Below are 25151 nucleotides of genomic sequence, written 5' to 3' on the forward strand. Positions count from 1 at the left end.
GGGCTGTCACCGTTCAAGACGGTGGTTGGCCCACAGGGGAAGTAATCATATCATTATGCTAATAATTGAGAGTTACCAGGCCCTGCATTGAGGCCAGGGCCAGTGGTGGGTACCCAGGCCACTTCACGATGATTGTAGGCTTGAGTTCCAAAGCCAGGTCTGTCTGATGCCAAGGCCCGTGTGTTTAGCCACCGAGCCATTCTGCCTCCCACTCACAAACAGAGGGGGTCTGTGCAACGGTGTGCCTTGTTTATTTTGTTTTCTTGTGAACCTGGTACGTGGTGAGGTAGGAAGACCAAGTACTTCCCTTCGGGGGCTGGAGGTGGGTCATCTAATTGCATCCCTTTTTATCCATCCTTACAACTTGGAAGCACGGTGTCGATTCTGTTACTTGTTTTTTCCCCAAATAAAATGATCCAGAAACAACAGATACCCGTAACTATTTTAAAAGGCTGACATGGGAAATAAACTGACCAGCTATATTTATTCTACAGCGAGGAGTGCCATTTGAGCAGTGGAAAGCCAGGGAACCCAAGTCCGGCCACAGTCTGAGTAATTAGGACTCCATTAACCACATGCCGAATTCCGATCAGCAGAAGGGGGCTTGGCCATATAACTCTGGAACTGGAATGTCTTCTCTCTAATAAGACTTTCTTTTTAGTAGAAGTTGTACAAAAAGAATCATAATTTTTTTTGGGGGGGGGAGCTCCGGGTCCCTTTTATTTATAGATTCTCTGAGTCAGGGCTAGAGAACAAGGTCACTACTTGCTTTCCAAGCCTCTCTCTCTTCCAACTGCAGCTCAAGACTAGGGCAGGGCAGGCCTTGGGGAGGGGAGGGCTTGTCAAAGGGAACAGAAGACAGTGCAGAGCTCCTTGGTGCTGGGGACGGGGCTGCCACTTTCCAGAATGAGGACTGCAGACTGGCTGGAGGTTTGGTCACTGAGGATCCGGTGTATTCCCATTCCACATGATGAACACATACCTGTTAAAGATCATGGGAAGCACAGTGGATTTCTAAGCGCAGACATGAAAACACATCTGGCCCGGCCAGCATGCTCAGTGGTTGAACGTCGACCTATGAACCAGGAGGTCATGGTTCGATTCCCAGTCGGGCCACATGCCCGGGTTGCAGGCTTGATCCCCAGTGTAGGGTGTGCAGAAGGCAGCCAATCAGTGATTCTCATCATTGATGTTTCTATCTCTCTTTCTGACTCCCTTCCTCTCTGAAATCAATAAAAAAATATATATATATATTTTTTAATTCTGTAATTAGGCAAGATGATGTCACTCTATCTCTGGGGATCTAACAGCACCACCATAATCACAGATGCAAAAATCACCAGAGAGAAGTGTCATGCTTCCTAAACAGAAAAGCTCGACTAGAAATAAAATATAAGCTTCCATGATTCTCATTTGTTCTGTTGTCTTCAAGAGGAGTTCCATTCGAGGAATCCCCTTTAACAGAACTTAGTAACTGTGGCCACCAACACCTGGGTCTTTCCTCGTGGATCTCGATGGAAATCATCCTCTTGAGTCTTACAGGGTGTGCGTTGGACATTTTAAAGCTTCATTGGTTAAGAAAGGCACCCTCCCCTTCTCAGTGTGGCGTGAGGTCGGGCAGCTCACAGTCATGGACCTGAGCATTTTCCTCCTCCCTGGCACTGAGGGGTCTCTGGGCTTGAGAGGTTCTTTTACTGAGGAGGGGCCCTCAGAGCTGATGAGATGAGGCCTGGGAAGTCCTATGGGCCCCTATAAGACCACTGCTAAGAAGACGCATGGAGCCCTAACCGGTATGGCTCAGCGGATAGAGTGTCAGCCTGCGGAATCAAGGGTCCCAGGTTCGATTCTGGTCAAGGGCATGTACCTTGGTTGCGGGCACATCCCCAGTAGGGGCCGTGCAAGAGGCAGCTGATCGATGTTTCTCTCTCATCGATGTTTCTAACTCTCTATCCCTCTCCCCTCCTCTGTAAAAAATCAATAAAATATATTTTAAAAAAAAAGAAGACGCATGGACAGGGGTTCTAATTCATAAAACAGTTATTAAAGCTTCCTCAGCAAATCAGAAATTGTGTGATAATGTTTAAACCATTCACACATAAAAAGCTAGAGTACGTCAATAAATCACATCATTTATTCTGCCAAGAAACAAGAGGGAGAACTTACACGGAGCCACTGTAAGGTACCAGGCACTTTCAGAGGCGGTGACTCAGCGGGAGAGGCACGGTGTCTCAGGCTGCCCACAGCATCCCCACAACTGGGCCGGCTCTTGGTCTGGTCTACTCCACGCCCTCAGATCTGGTCTACCCCATGCCCTGAGGAAGCGGACTTAACTGTTCAAGCCTTGTTTTCTTTACGGGGATAATGACAGTATCAGCCCTTATAGGGCCAGGCACACACACACACACAGCACTCAGATAAGTTATTTTTATTCCTTATAAGTCTATGAGGTGGATACTTATATCTGCTTTACAAAAACAGAGGTTCTGAAAGCTTAAATCGTTTTACCACGGTCAGTCCACGTTAAGTAGAGCATGGATCTATTCACTCCAAGTCTGCACACTTTTCAGTATTCTGACCCAAAAATGAAATTTAAATGAAAATAACAAAAACTGTCAACAGCTCAGTGAGGTGAAATATAGAACTTATATCTGATTACATGTGTCTTCCCTCCCTGAAGTCACGGGACTTACTAAAATAAGAATCACCCAAACCTGAAAACGATAGAGCAAATGTGGGGACCCCCAAATTATATTTTCTCCTACGTTTGAATCACAGGCCAAAAGAACAGCCTGTGCTGATGGAATTGTACTAACTAGGACTATCCAAAGGCAGCTACAGCATTATGCCAGTTTTCTGTGCCAGTGACCTAGAAACTACTGCAAACCCTATTTTTGTTTCTTAGGGGCTGAAATTCAGTGAAACAGTCCAGCCAACTCTGACCCAGAGTCTTCGAATTTGGAAATTAATCCCCAGAGAAAGGGAATATTAATTTTATTGCGACAGAAAATAACCTTCTCATAGCCCATTATAGGAAGAAATAACTAACTCTACAATGCCTCCCTTCTCCGTACTTGCAGCTTAGAGCATGAGGATTCAAGGGAATTAGGTTAGTGATTCTTCTGGAACCTCCAGAAGGCATTTGGTTTAATGACACATACAAAAACACATAAGCACTCGGTATGTGTGCAGAAGGCATATCATACAATTTTAAAAGAACATAAATGGACACTGTAAAATAAAATAACTTGAATTTGCTGAAATATAATCATAAAATAATATATGTACACATTTATTTGAAATGGTTGCAGCAAGTAAAACATTTACCGTTTAAAAAAACAAATCTCAGGAGATTTACGGTTGCATATTTCCAGTTGAAAGTACTCTGGGTCAGAGTTTATTATTAAGTTGATCCTTAGACTAATTTGGACATGAAAAGATAATAAACAAAACAAAATTGAGGGGGTACCGGGGGAGAACAACCCATTGAATGCTCCTCAGTGAGAGATTCCTAAGCGGATACAGTGACAGCGTCGCCCTGAGTGTGGGTCATTCTCCTATACTCGCACATTTCTCATTTCCTTTTACAAACGCTTCCCAAGATGTGAAAAAGGACCCCCAGGAAATATTGAAAAACTCGATGAACACCACAGACACCTCTGACACACCCGAGCATCAGGCATTTCCTAACCCCAGGGCTTACGTTCACCAAGGGCCCTGTAGACGTCCCCTAGGGTCCTAACGTGAATTAGAGGTCTGCAGCAGACACTGGGATTGAAGAAATCCTTGTTCTAATAAGAAAGAGTAGTGACTGCGCGGTGAAGAGGTGGTCACACCACACCTGCTAGGGGAACTCGCGCACCTTCTGCTCAGCTCCCTCTCAGCACTCCCAGTGTCAGGTGCTTTCTAGGGGAAGCGTGTTATTCAATGTGGATTTTTTTTTTCCAATAAGTGAAAAGATTTTTCACTTAAAATGTTTATCACCCTAGCCGGTTTGGGTCAGTAGTTAGGGTGTCCGCTCTTGGACTGAAGGGTCACAGGTTTGATTCTGCTCAAGGGCACTTATCTGGGTTGCAGGCTCGATCCCTGGCCCCAGTGGGGCATGTGCGGGAGAAACCAATCAATGTGTCTCTCTCACATCGATGTTTCTCTGTTTCTCCCCGTCCCTTCCACTCTCTTTAAAAATCAATGGGGGGGAAATATCCTTGGGTGAGGATTAACAAAAAAAAAAGTTTTTTAATGTTTATCAAGGGAAGATGATAGGTGTGTAGTGATCTTCCTGTTCACAAACAAATGGAGATTAGACTTAGAAAGAGGCATCCGTGGTTTATGACAGTATCAGCTTAAGGAACAGGTCAGTGCTTTGGTTAACCATTAAAGTACACAGAACGCAATGGCAAGAAAGTATATTTTCATGTCTCTAACACAAGCCACTTGTACTTTAAAATGACATTTAGCATAACCCCTGGGTGGGCGGGGAGACCTGTGAGCAGTGGGCAGTGCAGCAGAGGTGAGGTGACACACCATGTCTGGGTTCACATAGCTGTTCTGCCCTTTTCTTAATTGTGAGGCCGCCTTTCCCCCTCCCTAGGTAAGTTCTAATGCCCCTCCATCTCCACAATTCTGTTATTATAGGAACTTGTTTATGTTCATAGATCAGGCTTCACTCAAGTGACTCATCAGAATGTCAGAAAAAACCAAGACATTTGATTTCCAGAGTTTAGAGTAATACCTGCTGATTCAGCTGAACTTAATCCTGTCTGGAACAAAGAGAGACATAAATAAGGTAAACTGACAATGGCAGGTATGCCAGAAACCATAATTGCATTTCGAATGGAAGGCAATAAGGTTCTATTTCCAATTGCAAAAGGTCAATGTATTTCCTCCTGCCAGCGTCCAGAACTTGATAGGTATCGTTGTGGTCATCCCAGCTACTCGTACTAATAAGAATAACTGTCTAATCTAAGGGGGCTGAAGAAATACAGAACGGCATAAATGAAAGTGAACATTTAGAATAAGAAAACAAAACGAAAGATGACGATATAAAATAAACGAGGAGTGAGGTTCTCATAAACCACCATGATGACCTATAAGCATAAATGAAAGTGAACATTTAGAAAACCAGGAGTGAGGTTCTCATAAACCACCATGATGACCTATACTACCGCTGCTTCTGGTGGAACCCAAATTTGGCATGAAGCTTTTCACCACCGCATGTGAAAGAGGAATCCTACCCGGTCAATGACATAATTCATCCAGCACATAAGATGAAAGCAAAGTTCAGCAGAAATGCAGTTTGTGGTTGCAAGGAGCAAAAGTTCCTCCTCAGGGGTCTTCATAAAGGATAACTGTGTCAGCAGCAGCCCCAGGAACTTTCCTTCCAATAGATGCAGTGGTTAGGTACAGAGTGCTAGTCCTTACTTCAAGCCAACTGCATCACAGCTAAGCAGAGGCAGGCATCATAGCATGATGGGGAGAGGAAGAGCCTTCCGTTCTTGTACTGCCCGAGTTCAAATCCCAGCTCTGCCATTTACAGCTATGTGACCTTGGGCATGTCATTCCAACCACCTCCGGTTCCTTAGTTCCCCTGTGAGGTGTGGATAACAATAGCAATTTGCAAAGATTGAATGAGTTAAGCACTGTACAGTGTTGCCACTTATTTTATTTTTATCCTCACATGAGGAGTGAGGATATTTTTCCATTGATTTCTAGAGAGAATGGAAGGGAGTGGGAAGGGAGGGAGGGAGGGAGAGAAACATCAATGTGAGAGAGACACATTGATTGGTTGCCTCCTGCATGCACCCAGACTTGGGTCAGGGATTGAACCTGCAACCCAGGAACATGCCCTTGACCAGGAAATGAACCCACAACCCTCTGGTGTGCAGGTCAATGATATAACCACTGAGCGACACCCGCCAGCACATGTTTACTGCCTATTAATAAAGAACTCAGTAGAAGTAATTGGGGCAGGCACTGCTGTAATACAGTTCAGTATCTAGCTCCATACTGACCTGACCTGACTTGAGCCCAAAGCCCAAGGTAAGTATTTTAGAACTGCTGTCCAAAAGCACCTTCTGCAGAAATGAAAATGTCATATATCTGGGCTGTCCTGTCCCATACAACAGCCTCTTGCGGCTCCTGACCGCTAGAAATGTGGGGGCTTCGAAGGAAAGTTTCCTGGGAGAGAACCACAGAAAAGATGGTCTCTTTCTTCTTCTCTCCAGGGTTACAAATGGCAGTGAGGCCTGAAAATCCTGGACTCATCTCAAAACCAGCTGAAGGATGAAGCCAACAAACAGGAGGGAAGAGCCAAAAGCACAGGGGAACTGAGCTAAATGTGCATTATGTCCTCTTCCTCGGCGCTGCCTACGGAGGTGGCAGCCATCTCCTAATCGGCACCATGGCTGCCCTGAGACCCCTCGTGAAACCCAAGATTGTCGAAAAGAGGACCAAGAAGTCCATCCGCATCAGTCAGGCCCATATGTCAAAATTAAGCGGAACTGGCAGAAACCCAGAGGCATTGACAACAGGGTGCGGAGAAGATTCAAGGGCCAGATCCTGATGCCCAACATTGGCTATGGGAGCAACAAGAAAACAAAGTACATGCTGCCCAGTGGCTTTCGGAAGCGTCTGGTCCCTAAGGTCAAGGAGCTTGAAGTGCTGCTGATGCGCAACAAGTCTTACTGTGCTGAGATGGCTCACAGCGTCTCCTCAAAGAACCACAGAGCCATTGTGGGAAGAGCAGTCCCGCTGGCCCTCAGAGTCACCGATCCCAATGCCAGGCTGCGCAGCGAAGAAAAGGAATAGACAGGTGGTGTGCACATTGTATTTGTGTTAATAAAGCCATAAAATTCGGCCCAAAATAAATAAATAAATAAATAAATTTGCTTTACGTCACCTTGGGGTGACAACCTCTGGACTTCTAGTTATACAAAGCAGTACACTTCCTATAGTGTGAGCCACTTTGAATTTGGATTTGGGTTTCTTGCAGCTGAAGGCACTTTGATACATACATGGTTTCACAAGGCAAAGACCGAGGCCTGGTTAAAACACCACCACCAGGGGGCACTGCTCCGGGATGTCCATGCCAAGCAGTGGAGAAAGCAGTATGCGGGCCCACAGCCTCATGCTCTCAGGTAAAGGGGCTTCACAGGACAAGTGGCAGGCACCCTGTGGGAGGAGGACTAGCACAGTTCCCACCTGCAGCAGGTCAGAGGAAACATGGGAACGATAAAAGCTACTTAACCTGAAAAGAAAATATGTAGCTACAGGTGACAACGTAATGCTATTAGTACTTGTGTACGAAGAGTTCTATAGGAGGCACTGTGGGCAGACAGGGTAGTAAAACTTGACCAAGATCCTGCTCTCGTGAACTTACAATTAAAGACACAAATGAAAAACAGAATACCTGCTTATGATTATGGTAAACAATAAGGAAATGGGACAGGAGTGGGCAGTCAGATAGGGTTAACTATGGGAGATTTTCTGATCATGCCAGGGGTTTGAGCTTGGATTTTAAAGATTAGTAATATTGGGAGGATGTGGGGAAATGGCACATTATAGAAAGAGGAAAAGGTAGGTATTTAGGAACAGGAGTGGAAATTTTAGTAACATGCTGCTGAGACGGCAGCAGGCGAGGTTCTGGACGGCTCCACCGCCAGATTCGTGACAGACAGCGGAGCTAAGAAAAAGAAAACTTACCGTTGGGGATAGAGCCTCAATCTGGAAAACCTGTTTCTCTATAGGCCCTAGCTTTGACCTTGGACAAGCTACTTATCCCTCCCTGTGTCAGTCCCCTCATCTTATAAAAAGGGGAGATGCAGTGGGGCTGGGGGAACATAAGGATGAAATGAAATGAGGCATGTAATGTGACTTGTATAACTGGGAGGTAGTTAAGCACCAAAGTTATTAGCACTTTAAATCCACAAGCAATTCACCCAAATTAGTTTCAGAGCAATTATAAGGCAAACATATAAATTTGATATAACTATTAAACCACATCTGAAAAAAACTCTTTGTTTTCTAAACAAATTACAACCCATTTTTTAAAAAACAAATCTTAAAACAAAACAAACAAAAAAGCACACCTTAAATTAAAAGAAAAACTATGATACACTAAAAATTGGATTGTGATTAAGAGATTATATTTACATTTATTGGTAGTGTCACTAAATTCTGAATGCAGAGAATAAAATACAAAGAAATCAGTACTTAAAAGGAAACATAAAAGTGCAACATATGTACATATATATTTAGCCAATTTGCATATCTGTTTAGATTTACAAACAAATGTAAAGCTAGTTCCACAGCTTTCATTATGAATATACTTTGATGTCTAGTGTTCTAGTGTTCTCTGTTCTAAAATCCAGTTTTTATTGTATTTACATCAAGTAAGGTTTATTTTGTTATCTAACCTAAAAGCAAGACTCTGAAGCAGCGAGATAAATCAGGAATTTTAAAACAGCTCTTTAAGAGAGGAAAGAGACACAAGAAAGGGAGGATAAAGCCTCCTCAATCTTAGATATGTAAATACAAAAAAGCTAATAACAAGAAGCAACAAGAATCACAGAAATACTAATTCTATTCTAAACTAAAAGTTCGAATTCTAGCAGCAATTCAATTAGCAGTAGCTTAGAAGTCTTTGTTCTAAAAAGTAGAACCATTAGTTCTTTCATTATAGTTTTCTGACTATACCCAATGAACAATTATCAAGTCTTCATATTCTTTTTTAATAGCCCAAGAACATTTTTATACATAACAGAATCATTAACAAAAGGGGCCTTCAATCATAGTTTAGGAGCCAAATTTCAATTTACATAATATTACCATTCATAAAACATTTATGACACCCAGTACAATCGTGTTGAGCTGTTAACTCAGACATACTCTATCCGTTCTTGCCTCCGGAGAATTACTGACATGGCTGAAAATTGTTATGACAATCCTACAGGGCCTCTACAAGGGCTGCACATAAAATGAAATAAATATGAACTACAATACAATTGTGACAACGTGGCAAGCTTATGGAACTGAATTTTCCACTATCATAATAGCACTACAAAATTACAGTGACCATTAAATATCAGTTATTTTCCCCTGCTAACTACTGAACAGAAAAAGTTTTCTGACTATATTTTTGATGAACAGACTATCCTTGAAATAAACTCTAGGGGAAATTGAAAAGTAAACAAGTTTACTTGTCACACATATTACAACAAGCAAAGCAGTTTACAAAAACAAATAAACAAACATACAAAAACACAAATTTATCCTAAAAACAAATAAATATAAGATCAAATCAATAATTTTTGAAGAAAATATAGCTCACTTTCAAAAGTTCTATTTGGTTTGTGACTAAACTTGAAAGTACTAAAATAAACCAAACAGGTTCAACAATACTGATTTACTATGTGGGATTTGAAAAAAGCACTTCAAGTTTTAAGCTGAATATTTCATTCTCTCCTCTATTCCAAGACTATAAATAAAGAGAGAAAAATAAACCAAAACCAAAAAAACACTAACTAAAACCACCAACCAAAACTAACCATGCAAGGAAACCTTTTTTCTTTTGAACACGTCACTTCAGTTGGTCCTATATTAGAGTTAGGTTTCCACAGCAAGGACTTCCCTTATCTTTCTTTCTTTAGTCATTTCCATGTTTTTATCACACAAGGCTGTGTGTTCCTAAGAAGTCAGGTTGAGTCACAGGTAGCTTTAGGATGCAGTATACTGACTACAGTATGTAGTTAGTTCAAATGAACATGTCATTCTAAAAGGATTACAATATGTAAAAATGCAAAAAGAAAATAATGTACAGACTCACTGCCTTGCACTAAGAGAACAACTTTGAGAAACTGAGAAACACTGACGCCAGGAGCAGGCGTGTGCCCTGTCTTCCACGAGCTCCTTAATGCACCAGTTCTGGCTGGTTTTCCACGAAGGGCAGCACCCCACTCACATAGTAGGCAATACCAAGAGACAGCAGAGCAATGACAAAGATCAAGAGCAAAACCCTCCAGAAGCCCAGATCCTCTACAAACTCCTGCCATGTGGTGCGGAAGCTGGACAGGACGCCTTCACCTTTCTGTAGGTTGGGGTTGAGGAGGGAATGGCTTTCCATGGCACTGTGAAAGACGCAAAGAGAAAAGAAATAGGCATGAAACAACACATTTCACCCATTTCAAAAACATAAAACAACAGAAACCATTATTTAGAAAAGAGCAACTTTACAACACAATTCTCACAAGAAGAAAACTGACGTATGTACATTTATATCTCACACACTCATGTTCTGATTTATGTATCTGGAGAAGCTACCTTGAACTGTAAGTTGCTAAACTACAATAATTATGCTTCCTGGATTTGTATCTAGCAGAGTCAAAGTTAAAAGTCCTTTTCTAATAAAAAGTCCCAAGCAGGAGTCTTGAAGTAGATCAAATGAGTTGTTTCCATCATATATTAAACCAAATTTATTTTAAATTTAGAAGAATTCAAAACGAAGATTCATAATTTGAGAATTTGTGTTAATGAAAATAAGCAAAGATGGGCAAATCTAAAAAATCATTTAATACAGTATGTGAAACTTAAAGTTAAAAGAGGATTATTATTTAGTTTAATAAATCTGATCAATGAAGGAATTTCTTCTTTTATCTGTAATTCTCTAATAATGGAAGCTTACTTCTCAATCTGTTGTACATTTAAACAAGTCTACTCACTAGGAATTCTTTTCAATAGTTTCCTCCCACTGGTTTTAGTTTTAGTTTGTACAATAATCCTATATAATAAAAGGCTAATATGCAAATCGACCAAACGGCAGAATGACAGGTCGCTATGACACACACTGACCACCAGGGGGAAGACACTCAATGCAGGAGCTGCCCCCTGGTGGTCAGTGCGCTCTCACAGGGGGAGTGCCGCTCAGCCAGAAGCCCTGAGCCGGGCTCACAGCTGGGCAAGTGCAGCGGCGGTGGCAGGACCCTCTCCCACCTCCGTGGCAGCAGTAAGGATGTCCGACTGACGGCCATCAGTCGAATTTCATGCACCGGGCCTCTAGTACAGAATAGGATTATTTCTCTTCTGCATAATGGCTGAACCTAGCTGAAATTAGGTAATACAAACACCATAAAAGCATTGACTCTGGCTTTCAGAACTCTATCAAGGAGAAATATGACTGCTATAAACAGAAAACAGTATATCTGACTTCCGTATCTGAAAGCCCGCACTATGATGAGTTCAAAGCTCGAAGGGATTAGCACCCGCAATTATGTCATAACACGAAGGCCCAACAGCAGGCTATCATTTAGATTAAAGCCACAATGACCATAATCATATGTTTCAACTATCTATTGCTTAGAAAAAATCATTACTACCCTCCCTAAACCCTTTCATATTCTTCCAACCACCTGAGTACAAAACAATGCAAACAGCATAAAACGATGTCTTAGAGTCTGGTTCACTATGTAAAATTAGCAGTTTTTTAAAAATCTACAGCTTCATTTTACTTCTTGACACTGTCAACCAGAGTCCTTCAGCCTTTCCTATGAGAGGCCTTCTCTCATCATGGGAAGCTGACTTCCTACTGAGCCAGTGTGCTTCACATCCACAATTTCTCATATTAAAAGATGTTTATTCTCTGAATACAAAAAGACATTTTCAGTGGGAATTTACAATACAAAAATTTAGGGAAACCGAAGCAAGTTAAAAATAAGATTAGAACGTTAAGGTTTAAACATATAAAACCATAAACAGATAAAGAAGGTCAGAAGTTAATTCTGACATAAAATTTATTGACTATACCTGAGCTGACATGCTCTCATACTCAAAGATGTTAGATGTAAAATGGGAATTCATTGAGCCTTCTCCAGGAGCTCATCACGCTCTGCCCATCAGAATTTTCTATAGTGACTCTATTCAACAAAATGTTTCTACTGTCCTCAGAATACCCACTTCTAGCATGACGGTGTGTGTGCATGTGAATTTTTGGGTACATTTGTCATCTACACTGTCTTAGTCATCCTGTACCTACAAAAAAAGGAACTAAATTAAACTTAGGATATAGGGAGAGTAGGGAAATATTTCTCACCAACTCGATTTATATAGGCCCCTTAAGAAATTATGCTGCCTGGCCAGTGTGGCTCTGTGGCTGAGCACTGACCTATGAACCAGGAGGTCCCAGTCCGATTCCCAGTCAGGGCACATGCCCGGGTTGCAGGCTCTATTCAGGAGGTAGCTAATTAATGATTCTCTCTCATCACTGATGTTTCTATCGCTCTCTCCCTCTCCCTTCCTCTCTAAACTCAATAAAAATATTTTTTTAAAGAAAGAAATTATGCTATGTCTCAAAGCCTAAGGGAAATGGAAAACACTATCGTAAATGCATTCAAACTATTGGTTTATTTTCTGCTCTAGAAAAGGTAAATTGTTACACAGCTATGCCATAATGCCATGTGCAAGCCAATTCCTTTAAGCTTTTTCTCACTTTTTAATTAATATACAATTCTGATACCACAAAAATTATCCTTTTAATGTGCACAATTCAGTGGTTTTTAGTATATTCACAAAGTTGTACAACAATCTCCATCTAATTCCAAAACATTTTTATCATTCCTGCAAGAAACTCCACACCCATTCGCAGTCATTACTACCCACTGTTCCTTCCTGCAGCTCCTGGCAACCACTAATCTACTTTCTATTCATCAATTCTGGACACTTCATATAAATGGAATCATAAAATACATGGCCTTTTGTGACTGACTTATTCTCATGTAGCATGTTTTCAAAGTTTTCCCATGTTGTAGTTTGTATCAGTATTTCATTACTTTTTATGGTGGAATAATATTCCACTGGATGGATAAGAAGACACTTTATCTATTTATCAGTTGATGGAACTTTTGGGTGATTTCCACCTTTGAGCTATTTGAATAATGCTGCTATGAACATTAGTGTACAAGTTTTTGTGTGAACATGTCTTCAATTTTCTTCAGTATACACCCAGAGGTGAAAGTGCTGGTACATGTGGTAACACTGTGTAACTTTTTAATGAACTGCCAAACTGTTTTACCTTCCTACCAGCAATGTCTGAGGGTTCCAATTTCTCCACATTCTCACCAACACTTGTTATTGCCCATGTTTTAGAGTAGAGCCATCCTGCTGGGTATGAAGTGGTATTTCACTGTGGTTTGATTTGCATTTCCCTAATGACAAATGATGTTGCCTTTAAGCTTTTTAATTGAAGCTTAAACCACTGCATTTTTATCATGATGCTGAGGGACAGAAGTAAGACAGGACAACCAAGATAGGACAACCAGGTAGAACAAATATTAAAATTCAATTTCTGAAGAACTGGCTTTACACATGATGTAAATAATATAAATTCTCGTACTGAAGTGAAATGGATATGTGAAAGAAGCAGGAATACTGAGCTGCTCAAAAGACTAATTACTTCTTAAGTAATCACAACTGAGGCAAAATGAGTTAAAAATCAATTTCTGATAAAGAGATGCCAAGAAACGAGCTATTAACGAAATACACCAAGCAAGATCTCAAAAATATACCTAGCAAAAACAAAAGCACATCCTTGGAAATTTCTCATGGGAAGAAAGCTTGAAGTAATTTACTACTATTTTATAGAAAGATGAAACTAACTTTCAAGTTATTTTGGAAGAACATAATCTGTCACAAATAATAGATAACAATGCTATTAAATTGCTTATGGCATTCTGACAGATCCAAAGTACACAGGTGAGAGAAGGCCTTGTAAATGCACCTCTGACTTCCTGCTTACTTTATCTACTTGTCAGCTTCCAATGATAACTCATGAGAAACATGCACTATTCTACAAGTAAAACTCTTTCATCTTTTTGACAGTAATAAATATTTGAAAGTATGTGAACAACACAGTCCTAAGCTTCAGAGTGGAATTAATGGTCCAAATGAATATAATACCAGCCTCACCCGAAGAGGGAGGAAAGCAATCATGCGGACAAAGGAATTGCAGGGTGAACTATGAAAAATAGAGAGGATTTCATGTAGAACTCAAAGAAACAATGGTCCTGATGGTCTAGGGGGGTATATATAATCCTAAATCCACATCTGATCACTCAGCTACTGGGTCAACACCTGATGAGAGCCCTTGGAATATATTCCACTGAGCATTGTGGGGGGAGACTATTAAAAGCCCGTGGTCCTTCTTACCTGGTAAAATCTAGAAGGCTTACACTCCACGGTGATCAATGAAACTACATGCTAGCACAACAACGTCTGGCTCACTGACTATCTGTTGAGCCAGTGAGGCCAGGAGAAAAAATAGTTTGTCACCTTTTCAGCACCCCCTGAACTGTGTTCTGAACTGCTTATAGATGAGAAATTAAGAGAGACTTACGACCCAGTCAGTCACTGTCTTAGCTTCAATTACTCACAGGAGCCCAAATTTTATTTGTTCCAACTCATGGAAAAGTCACTTTCACTTTCACATTCACATTACTGAATTGTGTACATGTTAAATTTTGTCTCCTTTCTCTCCTCTTGTTTTACTTTCCCTCACCAGTCCACTTCCCTACCCTTGAAACTACCGTTTGGTCTTTTCTAATTGTCCAAGTTCTTAGCCTTACTTACCCTTCTCTCCCTTTCTGACATTCCATTCCTTTTGTGACTGTACTAAAACCCTGGAACTCCAGTGGCTTCCCTCACCTTCAGTTCTAACCACCTCTGCTCCCTGGCCTGCTGCTGCAGCAGATTCCCTTGCACGGAACATTATGAGCACGGGGCACATAGCACTTCCTGTTAACAGCTTCTCAGCTGTAATCGGGAGCCACAGGGACCCACATAGAATTCAAAGGAAGTATCAAAGCTCTGTACTTGAAAGCAAATAAACAGAAAACTCCAAAGTTATCATAAAAGATCCAGGGACTTAAAATGACTTGTCCATTAAAAAATTGTATCTTAAGTACCTTTCACTCTCAGCTGTCTGCATGGTCTCCAGTTTTGAGTGGGTTCCTCTGTTAAATCCTTTTACCTCCTGTTCTTCCAAAGATTCCAGCAATCGGATGACATCTTTATTCACTCCCCTGCGCTTTGCCAGAACTAAGGGTGTAGCACCTTGATGATTGCTAAAAAAAGGTAAAAAAAAATAAATAAATAAAGAGGTCATCACAGTAATTGTATTACATTGCTAGTACCTACTTGTGTAGATAGTGAAGAAAGTACAAGCCCAATTAAGTCAAAATTAAAACCCAGAGCAGAATCCATGATCAAGCTGAAACCTGAATTTTGAGTTAGGGAAAAAGGAAAAGGGAAGTATAGGCAAAAGAATGAATAAATGAGAATAAAAGAAAAAGAGGGCATCCTCCCAGAAATTGATTGGAAAATCTAATTCTAGATCCATTTTCATTTGACATTTACATTTTATGGGAAGGATGTTTATATTTTTTAAAGTCTAACAATTAGCCTGGCAGGCGTGGCTCAGTGGTTGAGCGTAGACCTATGCCCAGGTCGAGGGCTCAATCCCCACTGTGGGGCATGCAGGATCAATGATTCTCTGTCATCATTGATGTTTCTATCTCTCTCTCCCTCTCTCTTCCTCTCTGAAATCAATTAATATATATATATATATATAAAGAATGACACCAGTGTATGAAATTTCATACATCACAGGACATGGCTCCTTTAGTGTATGTGGGGAACAATTCCCCTAAACATTGTTGAGAATTATGTAATACTTATTGTGACCAGAGACTATAATTAATATTGTGCACAGAAACACAACAAAGGCCTCCTTTCCAGTGTGAACGTTGACCTCACCAATAATAGAGTCACCAGGCTGCAAATTAGAACCACAAAGTCATGCAGATAATTTTTCAAGGCCTTGGGCAGAAGTTAAAAAAAAAAACCAAAATTGGACAAACTGATTTTCTGCCATTACTATGTGCCTTCCAAAGCACAGAATGTTTGGGACCCCATCATATCTGTTTACCTCTCCATGCTGACAGGTCACAACTTTCCTTTATAGCCATCCCAGGCAGTGAATATAGTCCCAAAAATTAAAGGTACAAAAGAAAAAAACAACACCTTTACTGAATGATCATAACCCAGAACAGGACAGCAAGCAGTTTGCAGGTTGGTGAATTAGAACCTGAAACAATTCATCACAGCATAATGTGCAAACCACAATGTCCCTGGCAGATGTAGCACTTTTTAGCTGAGGATGAGTGCCCTGAATGAATCCTGTATCAGGTGCATTACCTCGTCATAGATAAAGAAATGAAGATACTGCCAAGAGCTCAGAGTATTCACAATTTTCTTAAGCACAAGTGAGAACACAGAATATATTTATTTCCCCTGATCACACAGGGGTTGTGACTTATGCACACTCTTCAGGTGAGCCAGGTGTTAGAGGTGAAATCTCTTCAGCCAGAAATACTCGCTGTGACACCAATCGAGTAGTAGGTCTGTGAAGATGTGATCCATAGAATACAATACTAGTCAGCATTAAAAAAATTCAATATTCACATAAGCATTTGTATCGAGTCTCAAAATATCTGTAGCATTAAGGAAACCAGTATTTGTTTAAAAGTACACACCTTACAGAGACTATAAAATTATGAATAATATGAACTAATTTAATGTAAAGGATGGAAAATAAATGATTGCATGGAAGACTGGGAAAGTCAGAAAGAGAGATTATAAAAGGGCAGGAGGAAAATGTAGAGTGTGGGAAATGTAGGTTTAGAATTGTTGGTATGGAAAATAATACATAAAAATACTAGAATAAACTCTGCTTTCACCGTGTACCTCAGCTGGGTGGGTATCACCCAGTACACTGAAACGTCCTGGTTCAATTCCAGGTCAGTATACAGCCCCACCTGTGGCCCCAGTAGGGAGTGTTCAAGAGGCAGCTCATGTATATTTAGATATAACTGCTTAGATTTAAGTTTAAAAAACAAAGATACATGTAGGAAGATGCATTTAGAAAACAGATACACATCCTTAGACTTCACACACACACATCTGCATGTACTCGCTCCTCATATTCTTACTTAAAACAAAGTAATTCCATATATTTGCTTCTTATTGTATTTGAGATATTCTATATGGTAAACAGAACTACCTGCTCAAAAGTTAACTAATCAGCATTAAAAAAAAAAAAAACCAGCAAAATCAATACCCAATAAGTTCCTGCTAATTGTTGTTTATAGTACAAACTTCAAATTTTAATAGAAAGAGAAAAGCTAAAGAAAGCAACAAACTCAACTTAAAAATTGGAAATATCATAAATTATTTCAGATTGTCCATCTTTTTTACAGTTTTCAACCTTTCTCCTCTGTTCTATGGTTATCTAAATATCTGATTTTTTTCCCTGGCCGGTGTGGTTCAGTTGGCTGGGCGTTGTCCTATGCACTGAAAGGTTGCTGGCTCCATTCCTGGTCAGGGCATTTGCCCAGGTTTGGGGCTCAATCCCCAGTAAGGGGTGTGCAGGAAGCAGCTGGTCAATGTTTTGCTCTCACATCGATGTTTCTTTCTCTCCCCCTTCCTTTCTAAATTTTTTTCAAAAGCCCTAGCTGGTATGGCTCAGTGGATAGAGCATCAGCCAGTGACTGAAGGGTCCTGGGTTCAATTCCAGTCAAGAACACATGTCTGGATTGCAGGCTCCATCCACAATAGGGGGCATGCAGGAGGCAGACAATCAATGATTCTCTCTCAACACTGATGTTTCTATCTCTCCCTCTCCCTTCCTCTCTGAAACTAATCAAAATATATTTTAAAAAATCTAGAATAAAATAAAAATTTAAGAAAAGATTTAATAAATTAATTAATTAATTAATATCTGACTTTACCAAACTCCCATTGTCTGAAGACTGAGAGATGAGGAAAACCAGGTCTGTCCAGGAATAGAGGCGGGAAAAGGCAGCAATCCCACCTGTGTCCTCTCTAATATTTCATCCACCTGAGTAGTGCAGCTTCACCAGTCAGTTTGTCCACTTCTCTTTCATTGATACTCCCCTGCCTCAGCGGTCTCTGTGTGTGTATGTCTCTCTCTCTCTCTCTCTCTCTCTTCCTCTCTCTCTCTTTCTCTCTCTCTTTTTCAGTGTCTCTCTCTTAGCCCCCTCTTGGTTCATGTAAGAATAAGTTAAAGCCTGACTAATCTTTACTAAGAAACTGAAGAGAAAACAAACCAAAACAGGAAAACGAAAGCGATGCCTCCCACTCTCAGGTGACTGGAGCTCAGTCAGAGAGGAGCGTGGCTTGTTACTGAGCAGCCAAGTCTTTCCTCCTGGAACACGGATGGAACTGGATGCAAGACCAATCTATTCTTGGGCCTAACCTCCAACCTCCAGGTCTCAGGAGAGCATGGCTGTGGTTTGATGAGATTCTTGGCTCCTACACCTTTTAGCCGGGGCTCCCAGCAGAGCCTGCACTGTCCCTCTAGTCCTGGGCTTCCTTACACTGGAGCTCTGCTGCTGCCATAGGTTCTTTGTGCAAAGGGAAAACATTAACGGATACTCAAGGCCTGTGCTGAGCCAGGCACTGCCCTAGAGCTTCTTACTGAATTTTATTTAATGTTCCAACAGCTCCATGAAGGTTTATTGTACCTAAATTTTAGTAAAGAGTCATTGGAGGATGTTAAGCCAAGAAAATGGCATGGTCATTACATTAGTCTTTCAGAAAGATTACTTAGTTGGCAATATGGAGAGCTTAGATTGGAGGGGGTCAAATTGGAGACAGGGAAATCAATCAATAGATCGTTGCAGAAATCCAGACGAGAAATGATGAGAACCTCATCTAAAGCAGTGGCCGAGAGAAGGGGGAATACTGGAGAGGAATATATAAGATAAAATTAGCACACAATTTAATGACCCATTGGATATAAAAAGTGAGAAGTTGTTAAAGATAATTCTAAATAAGGGGGAAACCTGCTTATGATTAAGAATTATAGAGATCAAGATAAAGTAAACTTCACATTGACATTATATAATGCTTTTAAAAGAAACTAACCCAATGAGAAGAAATTACTCAATAAAATTGTCAAGAATCTTCTTTTTGAGGATAATCTCCCTGTTTCCCCTACAGCATTCATTGGATTGGATCATTAAAAAAGACAAATCCATCACAAACTTTAAAAAAAATAAAATACAGCCTAAGTGCTTTTCAAGATGTAATGTGTTTTGGTTAAATTATGTATGAATAGATGCTGAAAAACAATTCACTCGGTGTTTTTTGTTAGAATTCTTGTGGTTTGCAGACTGGGATTCTTTTGAGTGTTGGCTCAGTTAATAAAAAAAAGAAAAGCCTTTCTGGTTTATTTTTTTAAGAAAGAATAAGAGTGATGTATCTTGTGAGTTCCTTTGTGCCCTTGAGAAACTGCTAGCCTTACCCCAAGTTTAATAAGCTCAGCGATAGATAACATTTCTCATTTTGATCACAGAACTGAATCTGTCTTAAAGCAAGGCCACCATAGAAAATATTGGTGTAAGCCTTACGATGAGATCTTTTTTCAGTGGTCACCTGGCAGTTCTCTGAATTCCTAAGAAGGTTCAACAGGATATCCAGAAACGTACTGGCGAGGATCTACAGTAAATAGAAGATTCAGTTATAACAAAGGTATAGTGTGAAAAAGACCTTGCTGTTCTCTTAAACACAGACAAGCTAGTGCGGCCTGTAGGTGTTCCCCAGAAAATCTATGGGTAAGGCATCAACTTATGAGGCTAGTAAAGTAACTGACAAGTAATAAAGGAGTGAAAAGGAAGAACTTGGCTCTGTTGCCCACAAATAAGAAAAAATGTCAGGCATTCTGAATTCTGGTGACTTCCAGTGAATTCTGGGAGCGCAGTTTTTTCTCTGCTGATGACACACAATTTGATTCTTTTTGTTTTATCTTTCTGACATTTTTTTCTTATTTGTGGGCAACAGAGCCACTTTATTAATGATGGCTAGATCTCCTCCCAATTGTCTTCCCTCTTCTTTTCAGTGCGAAAGAAAACCTGGCTCAGGTCTATCTGCGGCCTTTCCCACTCGGCTGACCCGCTCCTGAACTGCGTGGGGTGCTGCTCCACCTTCACGCTTTCGCTGGCACCAGTCACATTGAGAGATACTTCGAGAGAACCGTCTGTCCCACTGTGCTCTTATTCTTGAGGGACTATGGACAGGCAGTGTGGCCCATAAAAAAAATCAACATAAATTTGTTTAGCAAACATTTACTGTGTGCCTGAAATGTGCCAGTGCCATGCTGAGTGGTGGGGTTTGAAGTCCAAATCCCAAATGCACAGCTCTGGCTGAAATCCAGGTTAACCTTTCACTGGTCATTCATGTTCACGGTTATCAAATCCTTTTAAATAAACTTGTACAGAGAAATAATTAGTGGTACTTTATGAAGCTCCATGTACAATCTGTAAGTCAGGTGGTATCATAAGGGCCATCAGTGCTGGGTTGGAAGTGAAGACCAGGTCTGACAAACTATATGTGAGGACTAGTCCCACAATAGTGTCAACAAATAACATGACGACTGAGAAGACACAAAACATCTGCCCTCCTCAACTGTTTCCTAGTTCTCTGCGATTCTATAGTACAACTTAGACAAGCTTCCTATCACAGAGCCACTTCATCGATTTCCTTAAACAAATACTCTGATTCACAAAGCCTGGTATTTTCCTGCCTTGTCCTGAGCCTGGGAGCTAAGTCTCTATGACTGAAGCCTCTCGCTAACACATAATCTGGCTTTAATTTTCCATGTTAAAATGGTGCAGGGTGGGTTACGCTGAAGATAGCAGGTTTCACATTATGAAAAGAACAAGTTTTGCTTCTTGTTTGGAGATAGAATTATAGATTATAAAGGCACCCCTGACCATGATCTTAATGCTCCCTTAAATCCACAGGAAGACATTACTGCCATTTTCTTTTGATCTGACACGGCCCCATAAGAAAATAAACTTGAGCAAATTACAGATTTATGTGATGTCAAACAGTATTATACAAATACATTAGATCTAATTCCTAGAAACCTGCCAAGAAAATGTCTACGACTCCAATTAGATCTGAACCACTAGAAATCTATTCAGAGCCTCCTCAAGAAGTTATGGAAGTGAATAAAATCAGGAAGACTTGTCTTAGAAGGGCCAGGGAAATACTAAATTATCATAGATCATATGGCTAGAATTCCAATTTTTAACCTTTGAGTTATCTAACCAAAATAAAGACACAATATGTGAGTATTTATTTTGAATTCTTAATGTAAAAAAAAAAAAAGGTAGGCTTCTTTCTGAAAGAATGGTACTAAGTAAATTTAAAAAGGAATTGAGAATCTATCCTTTCAGGATATGCCAGTACTATGAAGAACATTTGAAGAAGGAAGTGTATAAGTAGAATCTTCTAAATTTTACTTCCAAGGCTCAAAAAGAATTGCTAGATGTTCAATAGGAGTAATTTTTAGATAGAGCAGGAACCACCATGACAGATACATTTTACCTTATTTCTAAATTTGTGGAGAATTCACATTTTGTCTTATTTCCAACAGTTTAATCTAACTTGACTGGATCTAAAATTCTTAACTTTATGCAGTAAAGGTGAGGTTAATGTGAAATATGTGAATTACAGAATGCTACTTTAAGGAAGGCCAGTTCATTATGTTTAAGTTCATATAATAATTAGAAGTAGGCTAATCACATATTACTTAGTAGAGGTTCTTAAAAATCGAAGCTTAATAAAAAGGGAAAAAAGGAGTGTTTGTATATCTGCTATTACTATGCAAACAACTATTTAGCAACATCTGAGATACACAATATTTAACATTTATTAAATTACTATACTCCAGGCACTATTTAAGTGTTTTTTCTTGTAATCACTGGTATAATCCTCATAAAAATTCTGTAAGGTAAGTACTATCATTATCCTCATTTTATGAGTAAAAAAATTAAGTCACTAAGTTTGTTTTTTATAAGATTTTTTTAATATAATAAATCAGTTTAACAAACCTTTCTATCAAAGATTACATAAAGGGAAACATTAGTTCTAGTCCACAAATTCTGAATTAACTCCTTACAATTATTTTATTGAAAATAAACTTCTTTTTAAACTGTGGAAAACAATATCTGGAAATGTTTCTTATTTTACAGGAAACATCAGTTCAGCTCATATATTCTGAATCAACTCTTTGCAATCATCTCACATAAATAAAATTTTAAAAGTGTGAAAAAACAACAAAAAAATATTTGGAAATGTTTCCTACTTTATAATAAGTGACTAAATTCCTGGACTCATTATTTTCAAGTCTTTCTTGTTCAATGAAGTAGTGAGAAAACACCTAAAATTTTCTTTCTCCATCAGGAAATTTTAAAAAAATCAAAAAAGGATTTCTGATATGCATTTCCTGCAATATTTGTATTACTTTATTATTTGTTTGCATTATTAAAATTTAGTTACAATCTAAGTTTTAGAAATATATTGGCTTAAAATAAGTCAAAGTTAAATTTTCACAAAGGTAATATTGGTCATCTTGAATATTTTAATTCACTCTAATACCTTTCAGTATTTTCCAAAATCTTTACTGTGTAATTTTACCATGTTTAAAATTCTTAGTAAGAGACTTCTCCCATTGAAAGTTTCCAGTTTATAACTTGTAATCCTATATAATAAAAGGGTAATATGCAAATTGACCCTAACGGCAAAACGACCGATTGCTATTACGTGCACTGATCATCAGGGGGCAGACGATCAATGCAGGAGCTGCCCCCTGGTGGTCAGTGTGCTCCCACAGCGGGAGCTCCACTCAGCCACAAGCCAGGCTGACTGGCTGCGAGTGCAGTGGCGGTGGTGGGAGCCTCTCCCGCCTCCTCAGCAGCGCTAAGGATGTCTGACTGTGGCTTAGGCAGACATCCCCCAAGGGCTCTGGGCTGCCAGAGGGATGTCTGATTGCCAGCTTAGGCCCGATCCCCTGGGGAGTGGGCCTAAGCCAGCAGGTAGACATCCCCCAAGGGGTCCTGGACTTCGAGAGAGCACAGGCTGGGCTGAGGGACTCCCCCGGAGTGCACGAATTTTAGTGCACTGGGCCCCTAGTTATATAATAAAGACATTAAATTAAGCAATGGGAGGTCAATTTGCAGCCTTTCATGCACATATAGTGCTTCTGTAAAAACTTATTTGATTTTTTTAAAGAAAATACATTTTTTTCCCTACAGCAACACTTTATTTATATGGCCTAATGGTGCCACCTTGTGGTCTACCTGGGCTTCAAGTGCAACTTGAGCATCTAGTATAGGTATAAAGCAAAAAGAGTGCCACTAAAGTTTCTCTTTAATTTCAGTTACTTATCATTATAATCCTCACTAATTCTGAATTTGTGAAAATTTAGAGTTGGGATGAAGTTAAATCTTCCTTTAAAAAAGTTTACCAAACAAATTAATGTCATAAATATGATTCCAGGCCTTTTCCGAAATCTAAACCTCACTGACCGCACTTCAGCAGATTTCATTTACACAGAATCAATGTGCTACAAAAATGGCATTCTTGACTTGTTTATTTGGTGTTAAAAATATAGGAATTACAACTTTTGCAAATAATTCCTTATTTTCTAAACAGTCCACAAAATTTAAACCATGTTTCACCTAAAATAGTTTGAAGGCACACAGGATTGTGCTCTTAGGAGAAATTTAAATATTTCCATGAAAATTCAGAGGGGAATGGTCATTTAGGATCTTCTAACCCGATCTCCTTATTTTGCAGATAAGAATACCAAGAACCAGAAAGGCTGTAATTTTTTTTTTTTTTAATCCTCACTGGAGAATAAGTTTATTGATCTTCAGAGAGAGAGGAAGGGGGCAGGGGGGTGGGGAGAAACACGATGTGAGAGACGCATTGGTTGGTTGCCTCTGGCACATGACCCCAACCCGGCTGGGGATTGAACCTGCAACCCATGTATGTGCCCCTGAGGGGGAATGAAACCTGACTGAGACCCTTCAGCACATGGGCCAGTGCTCTAATCACTGAGCCACACCAGCCAGGGTGCAGAGAGACATTTCAATGAAAGAGGCAGTACCATTTGGCCATTCGAAAGGCTGGCTGAGATTAGGACTAAAAATGCCACCAAAGTAAAAATGCCTAGATGACCTGTTCTAACAATGTCATGCTCAGGGCTTAAAAAAAAAATTATGTAAGTTCCAGGTGTACAACATTCTTAATTTAACACCTGTATACTCCAAAAGTAATCACCCCTGGCCCTAGCTGCTGTGGCTCAGTGGCTGAGCGTCGACCTATGAACCTGGAGGTCACAGTTCCATTCCCAGTCAGGGCATGTGCCCGGGTCGTGGGCTCGGTCCCCAGTGCGGGGTGTGCAGGAGGCAGGCAATCAATGATTCACTCTCATCATTGATGTTTCTATCTCTCTCTCCTTCTTCCTTCCTCTCTGAAATCAATATACACATGTATATGTGTATGTGTATGTGTATGTATATGTATATGTATATATGTACCAGTGTGTGTGTATATATACTGAGTGGCCAGATTATTATGACCACCCCATCAGTACTTCGTTGGGTCACCTTTTGCCTTCAATACTGCGGCGATTTTTCTTGGCACTGACTCCACGAGATGTTGAAAGGTGATGCGAGGAATCTGACACCATGCACCATGCCTGATGAAGAGCACTGTCCAGTTCTGTGAGATGTGATGGTTGTGGAACCAGCTGCCTGGTGGCTCTTTAAACTTCGTCCCGCAAATGCTCAATTGGACTGAGATCTGGTGATGGTGGGGGCCACCTAAGCAAGGTGAAGTCTCCCTCATGTTCTTGAAATCCCTCCTGCACAATACGAGCACCGTGGCATGGCCATTGTCTTGTGGGAAGAAGCCATCTCCATTGGGATATGCCATCAACATGATAGGATGAACCTGACCAGCAACGATACTTAGGTATGTTTGTGCTATTCAGGCGTTTATAATGGTCTGGCCCTCTAGCAACTTCAGCGCGAAATTATAGCTAATTTGCCTACAAAGGTCAGGTGGTCATAATAATCTGGCCACTCAGTATATATACACACACACTGGTGAGCTCTGTGTTGGAGAGAGGCATCAATGTCAATTACGGGGCAAACGCTGTTTTGTTTTGTTTTTTCTAACCCGGCACCGGGGCGGGGGCCATGCCGGGCATCCACCCCCATCCCGGCGGCTTCTGA

At 40.3% G+C, this 25151-nt stretch overlaps 1 protein-coding gene and 1 pseudogene across 2 annotated transcripts; one reads left to right on the forward strand and one right to left on the reverse strand.

Moving 5' to 3' along the window:
* Positions 1–5840: 5840 nt before the first annotated feature.
* Positions 5841–6855, forward strand: LOC106728323 (annotated as a pseudogene). The gene has a single exon (XR_001364622.1). The product of XR_001364622.1 is annotated as a 60S ribosomal protein L32 pseudogene (transcript).
* Positions 6856–8119: 1264 nt separating this feature from the next.
* On the reverse strand, positions 8120–15160 carry ANKRD46 (ankyrin repeat domain 46). The gene is made up of 2 exons (XM_005879272.2): positions 14946–15160; positions 8120–10121 (listed from the first exon to the last, which is right to left on the reverse strand). Exons 1-2 carry the CDS (start codon positions 15143–15145, stop codon positions 9905–9907), a joined length of 417 nt encoding a protein of 138 aa, XP_005879334.2. The 5' UTR covers positions 15146–15160; the 3' UTR covers positions 8120–9904.
* Positions 15161–25151: the final 9991 nt, after the last annotated feature.

Source organism: Myotis brandtii, unplaced genomic scaffold (assembly GCF_000412655.1).
Source record: "Myotis brandtii unplaced genomic scaffold, ASM41265v1 scaffold59, whole genome shotgun sequence".
Classification (NCBI taxonomy): Eukaryota; Metazoa; Chordata; class Mammalia; order Chiroptera; family Vespertilionidae; genus Myotis; species Myotis brandtii.